Here is a 15,252-nt window from a genome sequence, read left to right on the forward strand (position 1 = left end):
CTGTGTTTTTCTTTCTGTTTCGACTCCCCCCCCACCTTATTATCTTTTTCCTTGGGGTTGTTTTTTTTTTTTTTTTTTTTTTTTACCCCCAACCCCCCCCCCCCCCCCCCCCCCCCCCCTCTCTCCCCCTTTTCTCCTCCTCATCTTCATCTCATCTTCTACGCTTTCTATTATAAGAGATGAAAAAAAAAAAATTAAAAAAAAATATGCTCAAAACGCACCGCGGGTTAGGTACCGCCCGGGCCAACATAGCAGCTATGTACGAAAAGCCCTTCGGGACGACGGCGGCGGCGGTGGTGGACGGGTGGGCGAGGCGGCATCGGGATAAGACGGTGCTCTAGCAGCACTGCGAGTTCTTCGACTCCGTAAGCGGGATTCCTTTTCCCTTCCCCCTTTCTATTCCAATCACTACCTAACCAAATATACTTCCCGCTAACTCCCCCCCGCAGGACCGCGACGGCGTGATCTAGCCGCGCGACACCTTCAGCGGGTTCCGCAAGCTGGGCTTCGGGGCGGTGCTCTCGCTAGCCGCGGTGCTCGTGATCCACGCCAACTTCTCGTACCCGACTGTGGAGGGGCTGGCTGGCTGCCGGACCCGTTCTTCCGCGTCTTTCTCGCGGACGTGCACCGGGCCAAGCACGGCAGCGACACGGGCGCGTTCGACGCCGAGGGCCGGTTCGTGCCCCCAGCGCTTCGAGGACGTGTTCGCCAGGTACGCGGCGGGCCCGCGATTACTTGACCGTCTGGGACGTGGGGGATCTGCTCGGGGGCTAGAGGTGCATTATGGATCTTGTCGGGTGGGGTGGGGCTTTCTTCGAGTGTGAGTGAGTGATTTCCTCTTCTCTTCTTTCTGTTGTTTTCCTACATCTTACACGTTGCCTTGCTATGTTTGGTTTGGTTGGAGCCGGGGACTGACGCTTGAGACGGTGACGGTGACGGTGACGGTGGTGGTGGTGGTAGGGCTCGCGACGTATCTGATGCTGTGGCCCGTGGACGGCAAGATGAGGAAAGAAGATATTAGAGGCATCTACGACGGGAGTATCTTTTATACACTGGCGGACCGACGAGCCGCTAAGAAATAGGCTTAGATATCATTTAACGGAAAGGGGGTAATAAACTAAAAGAAGGCTACAAGCGTTTGGGTCGCAAGCTTGAACGCAACAACTTGTTTGGAACTGGTGAGTTAGTTACTCGATACCGAGAAGATGGTCAAGGGAACTAGGTAGATTGCTCTCGATGCCTACCTGAGCTTCGTATAATCGACATGTAAAACTATCCTGTATAAATAGACGATAAAGCATATGATATATAATGACATAATCTAGAGGACCTGACTTAACCTTAGAATAGGTATATATTTCATCACATTCCCTCCAAATAATTCCACAGACCACATAGTAAGCTATAGTTGAAGGTACCCAGTCAATGAATAACCTCGAAGGGAAGCTGTACCTTGGAAGAAGTGGTATTAACATACCGGCACCTAAAACGATGCTCAAGAAAAGGACACAAAATCAAGTGTGTATTGATAGCAGTCATTTGTAACGCAATATATATATATATATTTATTTTTTCCGGCAAGTGTTAGGGATATTAACTATTAAATGGTAAATGCCCATACCTTTACCATGCCAAAGAATAAAACGTCCCAGTTACTTCGTACCTAATATAGGTAGGCGAGATATTTCCCCTATATTACCTGAGCATTATGCAAAGACACATACCTAGCGACATGCGTTCAACGCATTGCTATAGCTATACAGTTGAGACTAGCGATGACGAAAGTTTGGTTTCAGGGGCGCAAGCTAAGGGAGCCTCTCGAAGAAGGAACTACATCATTGATCGATTATAAAGTCACCAAACACCAAGCATCGTACAAGACATTGTAAAAAAAGGATATTTCAATTCCGTATATTATCGAGCCAAAGTATAGCAAACCACTTAGATGAGCGGCCCAGCTCGAGGCACTGGTATCTCAAAGACTTCAATTCCCAACTCCCCCCCCCCCTCCCACGAATATATCGAAGACTCGTGATACATCATATCATATACCATAAGCAAGTCTAAACCGTATCGTTCGCCGCCGGCGCCATGCCTTGTCTCCTCGCCTCATTCAACGCCTTAAGCTTTGCCGTTCCGAAGCCCGCTATGCCGTCCTCCTGGTTATCGCCGAGCCACGGCTTCTTGGACTCGCCGAGCATGCTCCCCGCGAGGAAATATACGATCTGGCCGACGATGATGCAGACGAACGCGATCGGGTACATGAAGTGGATCGTGTACCCAAACACGCGGATGCCGATGATGGTGCCCCAGAAGTTGCCCGTTAGCAGCGAGATGTTGTAGAAAGCCGCGGATGCGATGCGTAGGATGAAGGGCACGACCGAGTAGAAGAAGGCAAGTACCAGGGTGTAGCCCACCATGTACCCGGCGATGGTGTTGCTCCACGTCGCCTGCTGGAAGCTCTCGCGGTCGAAAATGGCGGCTTGCACACCGTTGATAAGCATGCCGAAGAGACCCATGAAAGACAGCACTTCGTACATAGGCCGCTTGCTGACATACCACTCCTCAAAAACGTTGGTGAGGCCGTAACATGTGGCACCCACTAGAGCAAACAAGTCACCCTTAACCATATTCTCTCCGTTGCCTCCATTAGTGCCTTGGATGTGATCACTAGCGAGCAGAATTCCCATACCACCACAGCAGATTAATATGCCGAGGATTTGGAAAATCTTGTAGCGCACGCGCAGCAGAAGAAACGAGATGACGACAACACATACGATAGCCCAAAAGTTAATCAACTGCGCGGATAGGATGTTGGTATAGCGGTAAGCCAGTACGGTGAAGTAGTTGCCCTGGACGTCGAGGAAGCTGAGGATGAAGTACTTCCAGCCGTCTCGCAGCAGGATTTTACCGTACTTTTTGGGGCCGTAGGTATAGAGAGTATAGGTCAGGTAGATGAGGGACAGGAGAATATATGTGAAAACGGTCTGGAAGGCCGGGATGGAAACGCCGCCGTTGGCTAGGAAAGTCGAAAAGGTGTTGGTGGCTGTGATACACAGAGCAAGCGTCTGGCCCAGCAGGAGGACGATCCAGAAGTCGGCGGTGGTAAAATACGAATACCAATGAAACTTCTTAGCTTCGATATGCTGCAAACCGTGGCTGACGGCTTCGTTGGTAGCTCGATCGGTATCGGTGGCACCGTAATGACTTTCGGTGGTGTGACTACCACCTATCACTTCGACGGTAGTGGTAGGGACCTGGAATTGGTCCGTCTTATTGTATTCGGCCATTTCGAATTGTTGAACCAGTTTATACCGTATCCTTGGGGGTTTATGGCCGCGTGTTAAGGAGTATCGGAATGTCTATAGGGCAGTTGATGAGATATCAGATCAGATATCCGAGAATCTCATGCAAAAGCAACAACAAACAGGATGGGTATCTCGATTAAAATAAAAAATAAATAAAAAATAAGCGCCAGATTGATTGTAGCTTATCAAGATGAATAAAATTAACGATCTGGTATTTTAAACAGCCCAGAATACCACTTGTGTTTAAGTCTTTCTGTCGTCCCCGTTACTGCAAGCGCAAAGACTTCAAGTCGCCTGCAAACGATGTTATCGCGATGCGACAGCGCACATAAGACTATGCGCTGAGTTGAGGTATGATGTGAGATGCAGGTTAGACAAGCAACAAAAGGTCATGACATGAACAGAAGTTCATAGGACGTATAAGTCTAAACTTATAGCCTGTCTATTTACGAGACGTAACAACTTTAAAAGTCTCGAGGCGAAATCGTTTTGTTACTTGAAAAGAAAAAAAAAAAAAAAAAAAAAATTGTAGAAGGACCGGGTTCGGTGTTGGTCTCGTTCTAGGTTAATGGCTGTAAAAGGCCGACCGCCGTGGTGGTATAGTGGGGGTGCTCGTGGGGTACACAACGTGCCCGGCGTGCCCAGCGTGCGTGCTACAGGCGTGCTTGCATTCGTAAAAATCTAGCGGATTCGGGCCTTCTATTGGTTGGTATCAGTTGGTGCCGGTCGCTATGTGCCCAGCCCCGGTTTCCTTCAGCTAACTAACAAGGCTAGCCCTGCTGGCTCCAGCGGGAGCTCCCATTGGATTTTTCACTTATCAAGCTGCTAAACTTTTATTAGCGTAGGATCCCAACATCTCAGCTTCATCATCATTAAATTTTCATAATACCAGCATTGTAGATATTTGACAACTTGAAACATTCAATAACGTAAAGCTTCGTCGACTAACCGCTAACATATGTATGTAATTGTAATATCTCTAGCAATCGATACCATCGCGGGTAGGATAGGCCCTCCAGCTGAGCTTGAAAGCCGCCCACGAGGACGCCACCTGCAAGGCTAGACGAACGATAGGCTTGGGCACGCACATTAGCTTGCCGTGGCGCTCGCGGGGGGAGGATATATACATGACCAACACGGGTTAAATATATGTTCTCACGTCTCACGAACCCTGATGACGTCTACGAACCTTCATGCTGTTCGAGAGGCTTGATATAGTTGTTCCATGACCATGACGGTCGATCTAAGATGAAAATATGATTCTGATATGTAAAATGATAACTCGCTTAAATATGTCTTGGTATAGATCTGATATTGGGCAAATTTCACATGTTCGCCTAAGGGGTTTCGCTATCTTCCGCTATCACCATATTGAGTTATCGCACCAACGATCCGTTTTATATCTATTCACTAGAGGGACAGAGTATTAACATATCCACGCAAGAGCATGATAAATGCATCAGCCATTGAGATGCTTCCAAGGCTTCGAACTAGTAGAACGAGCAGCAAACGGGGTCAATAGTCCGAATGCTACGAACATCATCGTCGAAAGGTTGTCTGGAAGCCGTAGCCCCGAATTACCAATATACCCCTTTTCATGAAGGCGATGATATGTTACTGTGTTCCCGATAATTTATACTTTAGGTATATATGTCCAACACGTACACAAAGTCGTATGAGATGAATATAATACGAGAATGAAACTAGCGAACCTACCCCCTCCTATAAGCCCCTATCTCTAGGGAATATGTGTGGCTGTCAGGTCAGACATATACTCAAAAGCTATATCAGACTTTCATGTGTAACTCAAAGGAGAAAGTATCATAGTTAGTACTCTCACCCCCTGAGTTGCTAGATTCGTAGAACAAATTGTTCTTAGCAACTACGAGTATAATAAGCTTGTTTAGTCTTAACAGCAGGATCTCCCCTGAGAGATTTAGTAAAAGATCATTTGACATTGCGTCTTATCGCGAGTAAAAAGAGAGAAACATTGTTCTTCTCGTTGGCATCATTTCGCTGATAATCATATAACTGATCCTAGGCTGAGATGATGGCCCTCTCCATAGTCGAACTGTTTTAAATTCCATTATGGTCCGTATAGATGAGACATGAGCTCGCAGAGCAGCGCACTTGAAACCAACACCAGGTAGCTTAGAGGCTCCAGAAGTATATCCTAAAACAAACTTGAACCGGCTACTTCCTCAAGCTTGTCTAAGGTGAACTAGTTTGTAGTATTGAAATAATGTGTCTTGTAGGTTGGTGAGATGCTTCACTCCATAAAGTGACATGAGACCACAGCATCATGAGATACTTATACAAGCCATTAGTCCTATAACTCAAATAAAAAGTACCTAAATCAGCCCCTTTGGGATATTAAGATTTTCATTCTTAGACTATAGGAGTAATACTGATGATATTAGCCAATATAAACGAGTCGAGCCATCGTATTTAGAACATCTTCGTCGTCACTCAACGACTAGATAGGTTAGGTAGACAGACAGGCAGAAAGGTAGGCAGAGAAGTAGGCAGATAGATAAAGTCTTATATGCAGGACACTCTATCAAAATAAACCGCATAAGAAGAAGCGACTGCCTACCTCTTACTTAGACATCTTACAATAATAGACTATCTTCAAGACTCCCCCCATCCCGCCAACTCAACTCAACTGAACTCAGCTCAACTCACACGCCTTCGTCCGACGACACGACCAACCGACAAATAGCGGCGCAGCTAAGTTTTTTTTTTTTTTTTTTTTTTTTTTTTTTTTTAAAAAAAAAAAAAAATACCAAGTCCCTCGGGCGGACGTCGGGAGCGCCCCTCGTGCCGGATCAACTGGAACCCAGCGAGGGGAGGTCAGCAACCTGGCTGGCCATCGACTAGGCTGATTCGACTTCGACCGCAGGCCGTCGGATCCGCCACCCAACCCCAGCGCGAGAAGCATGTAGCCAGTCCTCTTGTCCCGTCGTTGGGTGCAAAAAAAAGTTAGAAACACGTGCTTACCTTTTTGGGGGGGGGGGGGGGGGGGCCAAATGGTAATCCCATGTCGATGTACTACTTGCTGTTAAGGGGGGGAATACATAATATGTACAATACGATATGATAAGACGGCACCTAGATCGGAGCGTACTTGGTTCCCAAGACGAAGGCTCACTTTGCCGGGCGGGTCGCTCCCCTCCCCCCTCCTAGCCCAGATGTCCGCTAAGCCGGTGCCTTGGTCCTGGCGAGGATGATGAATGATGGGAAGGGGTACATAACTGTGCATGTGTACGGCGCGTGGTCGAGGCGAACGGCCTATCATGTCCGTCTCCGGATACCAGCGCTAGCTCGCACATGCATACTTAGCATTCATTTAGGGAGGTAGCTTAGGTATCCTCAACCTTGGGGTATATCAGGTATTGTACCTCTATTCCGTATGGTCATGATATCCCCTACAACGGTGATCGACATGATAGATCTTACGCATATATATATTTTGTATTCGGTCTCATCTGCCGAAACACCTCGATTTTTCTCAGCAGTGAAGATCATAGATGTCATCGTCATCACATCATCGTCAAACGAGGGGAAACCTATGATTTGCATAACCTATATGGATCCTTGAAAAAACGACGCAGGGAACTCCTCATTTGCTGGATGATTTTTTGACCGAGGGAGCCAAAGAAGGAAAATGTCTTAAGTGGTATGGTGGGGGTTCTATAGCTGGGGGGCAAATGAGGTTTGCCCTGCGACTTATACTGGGCAGATGTATAGAAACTGGATATGCCTCATCTTAGTCGCCTCTCTGCGTAAGGGTATGGTATAGGTTCACACGTGAAATGCCATCACGTATTCGTAGTTTCGATTAAAGAATTTTAGTTGAACTCCTTGATGGCCTGTTGTCGAATAGCTAGCGAAAGAGTTGTTTCGCTCCCGCATTTAATTCTGAGCCTAGCTCAACTCCAGCTTTTGACTGCTCGTTCCCTGTTTAAGATACTAGGCTTATCATCCATATACCGCCTTGCGAGATAGGTTTGTGGGTACCTAGGTAGATAGACCGATGAGTGAGAGTCGATGACATTGTTTGTTCAAGAAGTAGGAATACAGTCACGGGTCGTTATAATGTGAAATTATATCAAACTTAGCCTCATTTAAAGTTTCTATACGGCCGTAAATATACCAAGAATCTCATAGTCGCAGTGGAGTGTTACGCCAATCGGGAAATTAGAGATGAAGTAATTAAATGAACGAGGTGCCTTACCTTAATGTGTTCAAATATCGTCTCAAGACCAGGCTCGCCACCGTGAAAGTTGGAGTTTAATAGTTTATCTGACTACGTAGTAGTTACTCGCTAGTTGTTGAGCGTACTGCAAGGCTATTCTCTTGCTGACATGGTGTACTCGGCCAAATTTGAAGCTCGGTAGAGTAGCCACCTATCAAGGAAGATTAAAAATGCCCGAACTGTTGATACGTAAGTTCCTTTAACTGGGTTAAAGCGTAGCCCTTACGGATTAAATTAGCCTGACCCCGTCTGTAGACCCCCGCGGTCCGAGTCCATGGAAATCGACTTATTGGATCTACAAAAGAGCCTGCACATCGCGGGTAGTAGGGAATGAAAAGTGACAGACGGTGGAAACAATAATTCCTTGAGTGTTCCGTATCGGATTTTCGATTTGTAGTGGGATGGAACTCGCTACCTCGATCGTCCTTAGATCCTCAGGGGAGTACTGTTGGGACGAGAGCGGTTGCAGACGATGGAGGGGTTTTAGGAATTAGGAGTGCCATTGAACCGAAAGGAGCAGATTACCGCTTCGGGAAGCTCGTGGGGAAAAGCATAACGGTTAAGGGCCCTCTCAATCGGCTCGCCGAAGGAACCATCTTTTGTTGGCGGTCACCTCGAACACCTGAATTGTACTGTGTGAGAACCTTGTACAATACATAGTAGTGTGATCAGGCCATTGATTAATCGATGACAATCGAAAAGCTATTTCAACTGGTCAAATAGACGGGCCATCCCACAAATTAGTACCTTCGGATATTTAGGGCCACTGAACCAGGTCAAGTTTGGTAAGACCCCGAATTTAATGGTCGCTAAGCGCGCTAAGAGAAAAATAAGAATATTGCGAGACGATGAACCGTACCTAGTGAACCAAAATTGTTGAAAAGTGCATGACATATCTTTGCCCACGAGACTTCGAGTGTCTACATAATATCTGTCGGTTCTAGACAGCCCGAGAACATCCGGTTCCTACATTAGTAGACCGGAGCTGTAGTACGGGAAGGAATGCTAATAACCTATGAGGGATAAACCGGGGGAATGGAAAGCGAAATATTGTGATGCAGGTTGGTGATGTGGATGGCGGATTTGCTACGGCGGTCAACAAGCCTACCTAGGTACCTAGGCTATCCAGACACTCGGGTTTCCGGTTGCCATGACCTGTTGCGCTATATCATCTACTCGGTTCTTATAGTAAATAAATGCATCATACTCTCTGGTAGCCGTCGATGAACCACCTCCTTGGGTGTCATCTTTGGAGTTTACATCCACGTGAATTTGAATATCGAACTGCTAGTGGACGGGGTTTCCTTGTTTTCGGTAGACTGGAGTGCCAATTACATATGCATAGAAATCCCTGCTTGCGAGCTGCAATATGCCAAGCCTATGCAGACTTGCTAGCTCTTTTAGATCAGCGCTCGCGGCGTTTCTCGCATGCTGCAGGATAAACGTTTGTAATGTTCTGTGTTGTTCTATAGGTACATTAGGGAGGGTAGTGTGAGGTAATGAAGGACGATTTCTATAAGCATAAGCCTGGTAATCGGTATGTCGAAAACGGTATTGGTAAGAACTTGGCGGGAGATATATCAACCTGGGAGGATCTGTGCTAGAAATATTTCCCACGAGCTACGAAATGGGCTGGGTGGCGGTAGATACCTGTAATATATACACAGGTAATCAAACCGCAGTGTAGCTAACTGTCATGACTGGGATCTTGATCTCATCCATAAGGCTACAGGCAAGGGGTTGGTACACTGCCATGTATGCATGTGCAAGATTCGGTTTGTCGTAAGGCCAGATTTAAACTTGGGGGAATTCCTTTTGCGTCGGTAGTCCTCAGCCGAATGGAACTCGAAATTCGAACCAGTTCGTTTCGGCATACGGTCAGTGTTAACTGTAATTTTTTTTATAAAAAAATCTCAAGGGTCCAGCAAGCTAATTAGGGGGCCAATACTTGATGTGCCAATCCCAACAAAATATTCCATAGTCATTGGGTGTTCTATTATGTAAGGTAGGTAGGCATGTACGGACTTGCAGCCTTCGACAGTGGTGTAACGCTTCTATGTCGGTATGAATTGGCGGTATCCGCGCCGTGAAGAGGATATTTTTGGATACCGTTGCATGGTAACAAGTATTCTTTCGAGGTGTTTACCACGTGGAGATCTAGAAAACTGCGGAGGACGCATCCTAATATTTTCTTGCCCGTATTTCTCTTGTCCGGAAAGAAAAGATACTAGCTCGCAGTCATGGCTGGTCTTTTGAATCTCGTCTACGCGAAGTCGACCGACGGATGTGATATTAATCAAGAGAAGACAAGACGTAAGACGTAAGAAGGGTTTTTCGGCGATAAGAGGAATCCATTGTAAGGAACCCCGAACTGAGACGAAGAATCGGTCCGTGCTTCTGTCCCCATCTTCACCTTCAAATTTAGGTCAGTAGTACAAGACTAAGACGCTATTAGTATCACTGGCAGTGACACGTTAATGCGTTATACTTACACGTATTTCTTGGGTCCTTTTGGTTGTTCATGGGGCTTGAGGGATCACATGTAGGTAGACGTGTTTGTAAACGTGTATGGTGTATGGCGTATGGCATATGGCGTAGGTGTGGTGTATGGAATGAGGCGGTCAAGTCGAGTTGAGGCTCGTGCTATTCCGCTGTTCCTCTAGGTATTCCAAGGCGCCAAAGGAGTTGATCTGATTTGAAGTTTGAAACGTACTTGGAGCCTCAAAGTTTCAACGGGGTCGCAGGGTTCAAGTTGCGACCCGGGACAAGGCGGGAAGACTTTCATCATTAGAGAAATTGACGAGATGTAAACTTAACTGAGATGTGGGGAGAGAAAAAAGAACTTATGAACGAATTCTCATAGTACCTAGGTTAGGTAGTACCTTCCTTGCTATTATGGGGAGAACAGGTGGGTGTTGTGGGGGTTATGATACCTAATCAAACGGATCGATACATTTTTATGAAATAGACGGTTCAGACGGCAATACCTACTCCGGCCCTTGGTTCTAGGTATGCTCGAGCTTTTTGAGATGATCTTTTTTTGTGTTGGAAATTAACGATGACATCTTGTGGATTTAAGTCTTTTATTATAGCCAACTTGTTATGCATTTAATTAATTATAATAAATGTAAAATGTCTTATCTAAGTGAGTAATGTGCTAGAATTAGTATGCAGGGGACAGAAGACGATGTTACAGGCTGACGATTGTGAAGTATGGAGTTGGTGTTGGAGTTTGGCAGGGCAGGTAAGGTTAAGCGCAAATGTACATAGATTTTGGTTCCCGTTGATTACTAGCAGGCACCACCCTGCTATCATTGCTATCCCTGCTTGAGAATGTACTTAATTAGATTTCTAGGGTACCCTAACCAGCCTGACATAGCAGGTTGCCCCTCAGCTTTGACTTTTTTAACGGTGCAAGCGTATGTACCTAGGTAGGCAGCTAGGTAATTTAGGTACCTACTTAGACCTATGTAAACCATTTGGCTTATCTTTTATTTAGGTATTAGAGACTTTAGTATTTTGTAGTTATTAGCGGCTTTTGATTTAATAGCTATGGTAGAAAATCCTGATGTGCAGTGTAAGATTAAAAACCCGTTCCTATTCTTTATTAATGACACATAGCCTCGTAAAAGATTCTTAGGTTGGACATAGGTATATTGGTAATTAATTGGATCAAGTCTTGTCAATGCTAGACGCGACGTAGGATCAATTCAGCGGTGGCTTACAGCCGCGAATAGACAAGCGCATACAATACATAAGTCAGATTGGATCTTACACTTTCACCGTCTTGTTTTCTTCTTATATGGTCTGGAAGGAAAAGGGGGAGAGGGGATAAGTTTCCTTATGGAGATCGAATCATCAATGACAGCTGTCACCTATAAGTACCTAAAATGTGTGTAAGTGTGTAAGTGTGCATGTGTATATGTGTATATGCATGTACTCTAGAACTCTCATAGAATAGACGGGACCAAGAAGAATCTACATATTATACATGGAATTACGTACTCCTTCCATTACCTTGCATACACCAAAAAAGAAGCACTGAAAATGTTCATTCAAGATTTCTTTCTTTCGACCACTAGGCCTATTACGGCCTCATTCCTTTCCCCACATGTATTTTGTCCTACCATCTCAGTCAACGTTGTCTCTTCAGTAATGATCCCCGGTAGTAAAATTTCCTTACAAGGAAGAAAGGAGGAGGATGTACATAGTACACCTTGCAAATTAAGAAAAAAAAAAAAAACGTCTCGAAAAATTCCGCAAGCGCCTGAGGGCCAACTATGATTGACCAGTGAGATACTACCTAATTTGTGCCCCATTAAAAAAATCATCACCATCGCTCGGTTCTCTATGCGCATAGTATGTACCTAGGTAGAAACGTTGAAAAAATTATTGGAGATTCCAGCAAGGACCACCATCTTACGGTACTTAGATCTTGCAACTAATAGATACATCTCGCCTGCCCAGTAAGGTAGTCCATTAAGTAATACAGTACGATACATTACCTCAGAGGTTAGGTACAGTAATTGTACCTTTGGCCCTTAAGTAAGTAGGTAGGTCCAGTATATGAGGTGGTATATAAGGAAGGAGGTAGCATCACCGTACTAGGTAGGTACAGTACACGGAGTACGGGAAGTACCTCTTGACCTCTTACCCCCCCCCCCCCCAATTCCCCCATTTTCTGACCCGGTCTGGTTGATCAACTACAACTTGTCCCCCTCCGATAATTTCTCTTATTAGGTACACTCTCCTATTAATTACTTGAAGGTAGCCATCTCCCGTTACCGTTGCCGCTCCCTTTTCCTAACCCACGTCTCGTCTTCCGTCGCGTGTGTGTGTGCAGCGCAATTGTGTGGTGCAGTTATTTTTTTTTTTTTCAACCTCATTTTCTTATCTTCCTCATAGAACTTAGCGAACTTACCGTCGCTAAGCTAACCCGGTGTCGCCTAAAGGAATAATATTTGGGCAAGATTTCTGGTAAGTTGCGAATCGAGAGACATTTTTACTGCGTATGATTTTTTTTCTTTTCTTTTTTTTTTGGTCGAGATATCTCGATTTTTTTTTCCCGCCCCCTCTCGCGCGACCACTACCGAAACTCTTTGGCGTTTACGCGCTTGGGGAAGGGAAAATAAGAAACAGCGACATCAGCATCCGAGGCGGGAGACATTTAAAGTTTAAAGTTATTATTTTATTTAATAATTTTTTATGCCGGCTCCTGTCAACCACCGACAGTATCCCTACAGTGTGCATTCAGCATAATAAATTTGTAATGAGGACAACGACCTACAACGATGAGAACATTTTATACCTATGATTACACATTACACTTCTTGCCTAGCCATCAAACAAACGTCGAGTTGTTTATTAGCACCAATATACTTATCATTGCTTATTCTATGCTACTAATCGTCAAACTTGGTCATGGCTAAGCTAACCCTAAATATACAGGAGAATCAATAGTCCCTTGCGTCAAAAGCGTCGCCGACTATCCACCTGAATTTCGATAATCTACCTAATCAATATTTCAACCACCGTTGACATAGATTCAACCTCAAAGAGTGGGCATTATGTCGCAGCAATACTACGGAGACTCTCAATGGGCGGGCGCCGGTCCTTCCCAAACAACTTGGGATCACCAGACTCCTCCGCCACCGCCAGCGAGATCTGGTTAGTAGACCTTCGATTATACAGATTATCTATCTAGGTTATATTGGTTAACGTGGTTGTATTAGGTGCCAGTTCTGCTATCCCGCGCGAAGTCGAATCGATTGCTTTTGCCTACCAGTTTGAGGGTACGTGAAGAAAACATAATGTAGACGGAATAAAGGGGCGCACGCATTGGGGAATTTCGCGCGGTTAAAAATTTTTCGTCGAAATAGCCATCGTCGATGTCAGCCCTGGCAAATTCTACATGCGTGACAATACCCACATCTTCTACGATTATTTCCGTAGCTACCTAACCTAAGGTACTTGTTCATGCTGACGATATTGGATTGCAGAGGTTGAGCGTGCTATCGATAACCTGGTTAAGAGCGGGAAGATGTACGGCCCGCCTGGGCGACGTGAGTTTACCCCGATGATGGCTCTGAAACGAAAATAAGGCACATTGAACCGTGCCATGGAGAGTGGGTGGGCGTCCGTCTGGGAATTGGTACTAATCGCCATGTAGATGGACGGGTTGCATCTGGTCATGGCCCGCGGCCGCATTCCGTGGAGTTTGGAGACCCGCGAGCCGGCCACCCTGGTCCGAACCTGCAGAATTTCTATGCCGCGCAACGACACCAGCCCTCGCGCGGTTCCAACGAGGCGGAACAGATGATGCAGGCCAAGCGGAGGATGGCGGCTCAACGGGAGCGAGAGCTTCGCAACTATCATCAAGAGCAGCAATTTAACCGAAGTAGGCCTCCCTCTTCTGTATAGCACAAAATTTGCATCGCAAATCAAGAAAAGAAAATTCTCTCGGCGGGGTCAATTTTGTTCCCTATTTCCCTGACTTTTACACGCGATATTTCTACTATGTCTTGAAATCCCGTAAAACCCTATTTCGATATGTTATGTTACGATGCGTCCTCAGATCATTGCACACTTGACATACCCTTACGAAGACACGCTAACCCACCGTCTTCACAGATGTTCTTTCTGATATATCCTATAACAGCAAGCCTGATCGCGCTCTGAGCCCTGGCAGCCTGTCCGAAGATGAACGTCGTGATTTGATCGCACGTCAGCGTAGTGCGCTTTTCGGCGAGGGTAGCTATCCCGATGAACCTGGCGTAACTCGACCCGGAGTACCTGGCTTGCCAACTGGCACCTCCGGTCACCGTGGCCCCTCCCCCTTAGCATACGACTACGGACGACCTGGTGCACCTAACGCCTCCGAGGGTGCACCGCAGCCTAATGAGACACAGGGCCTTTCCCGTGCCAATAGCAACTCCAGCCCCCAGTCGAACCCGCCGGCCACCATTGGTATTTTCGACAGTGCTGTCGGCCAGCAGGCTAATCGCACCAGCAACTCATCTCCAACTGGTGGATCTCCTCCCCGGGTTGGAGGTGTCTCTAAGCCGGGTCAAAGCGGGAATGCGGTTGCCCCTATCGGCACTCGACCGTCGGCAGCTTCTCAGGCTACTAATCCAGCCTTGAATAAGCGCTCGACTACTCCTCTTCCGTCGCCGTTAAGCCACGGATTTACGGCGTCAGGTAATGGAGATGACGCTACACAAGGCGTCTCAACTACTTCTGCTCCTTCCAACCCGCCCAGCGCTGCGGCGGATGGGTATAACGGATGGAGCAACCGTTCAGGTGTTTGGGGAAACAAATCCAATTTGGGAGTTCAGGCTAGCGTTTGGGGTTAGAAAACAATGCGGTGTCATGATAACCTAAGTGATGAGGGGCATACCCAAGCTTTCATGGCTAGAGATACCATTAAGGGCGAATGATTGAATTGGCACAAAATCGGTGTTCAGGTTGATTAGGCATGGGGTGAGGGATACGTATATCCAGCATCAGCATGGGTGTTCAGGCCTTTGACGACACGGAAACAAAGATTTTGGTAAAACAGGGGCGGAAAACAAGTTTTCTTTTTTTGGAGTTCTCTGCTTTTTTTTTTCTACGACCTACGATACCTCCGTTTCTCGGACCTTTCGACTAACAGGCATTGCGACACGCTTCTACAAGAACGAAATATAT

At 46.2% G+C, this 15,252-nt stretch overlaps 3 protein-coding genes across 3 annotated transcripts in view; 2 read left to right on the plus strand and 1 right to left on the minus strand.

Annotated features, from left to right (window-relative positions):
- Positions 1-755, plus strand: part of F4812DRAFT_468504 (uncharacterized protein) — a gene marked incomplete at its 5' end in the record, with an annotated part of 1,017 nt that extends 262 nt beyond the window's left edge. The window contains one exon of the mRNA XM_047938779.1: positions 450-755. Within this exon, the coding sequence (XP_047785913.1) occupies positions 450-739 (290 nt within the window). The 3' untranslated portion in view covers positions 740-755. The remainder of the gene's footprint in view (positions 1-449) is intronic.
- A 929-nt stretch (positions 756-1,684) lies between these two features.
- On the minus strand, positions 1,685-3,822 carry F4812DRAFT_445729 (DUF914-domain-containing protein). The gene has a single exon (XM_047935586.1). It carries the CDS (start codon positions 3,288-3,290, stop codon positions 2,064-2,066), a length of 1,227 nt encoding a protein of 408 aa, XP_047785914.1. The 5' UTR covers positions 3,291-3,822; the 3' UTR covers positions 1,685-2,063.
- Positions 3,823-13,133: 9,311 nt separating this feature from the next.
- On the plus strand, positions 13,134-14,918 carry F4812DRAFT_463426 (uncharacterized protein; the record flags this gene model as incomplete). The annotated part of the gene is made up of 5 exons (XM_047938201.1): positions 13,134-13,233; positions 13,299-13,358; positions 13,566-13,628; positions 13,736-13,963; positions 14,197-14,918. 5 exons carry the CDS (start codon positions 13,134-13,136, stop codon positions 14,916-14,918), a joined length of 1,173 nt encoding a protein of 390 aa, XP_047785915.1.
- Between the last annotated feature and the right edge of the window lie 334 nt (positions 14,919-15,252).

This window comes from Daldinia caldariorum, assembly GCF_022478825.1.
Source record: "Daldinia caldariorum strain CBS 122874 unplaced genomic scaffold F4812scaffold_25, whole genome shotgun sequence".
Lineage (NCBI taxonomy): Eukaryota > Fungi > Ascomycota > Sordariomycetes > Xylariales > Hypoxylaceae > Daldinia > Daldinia caldariorum.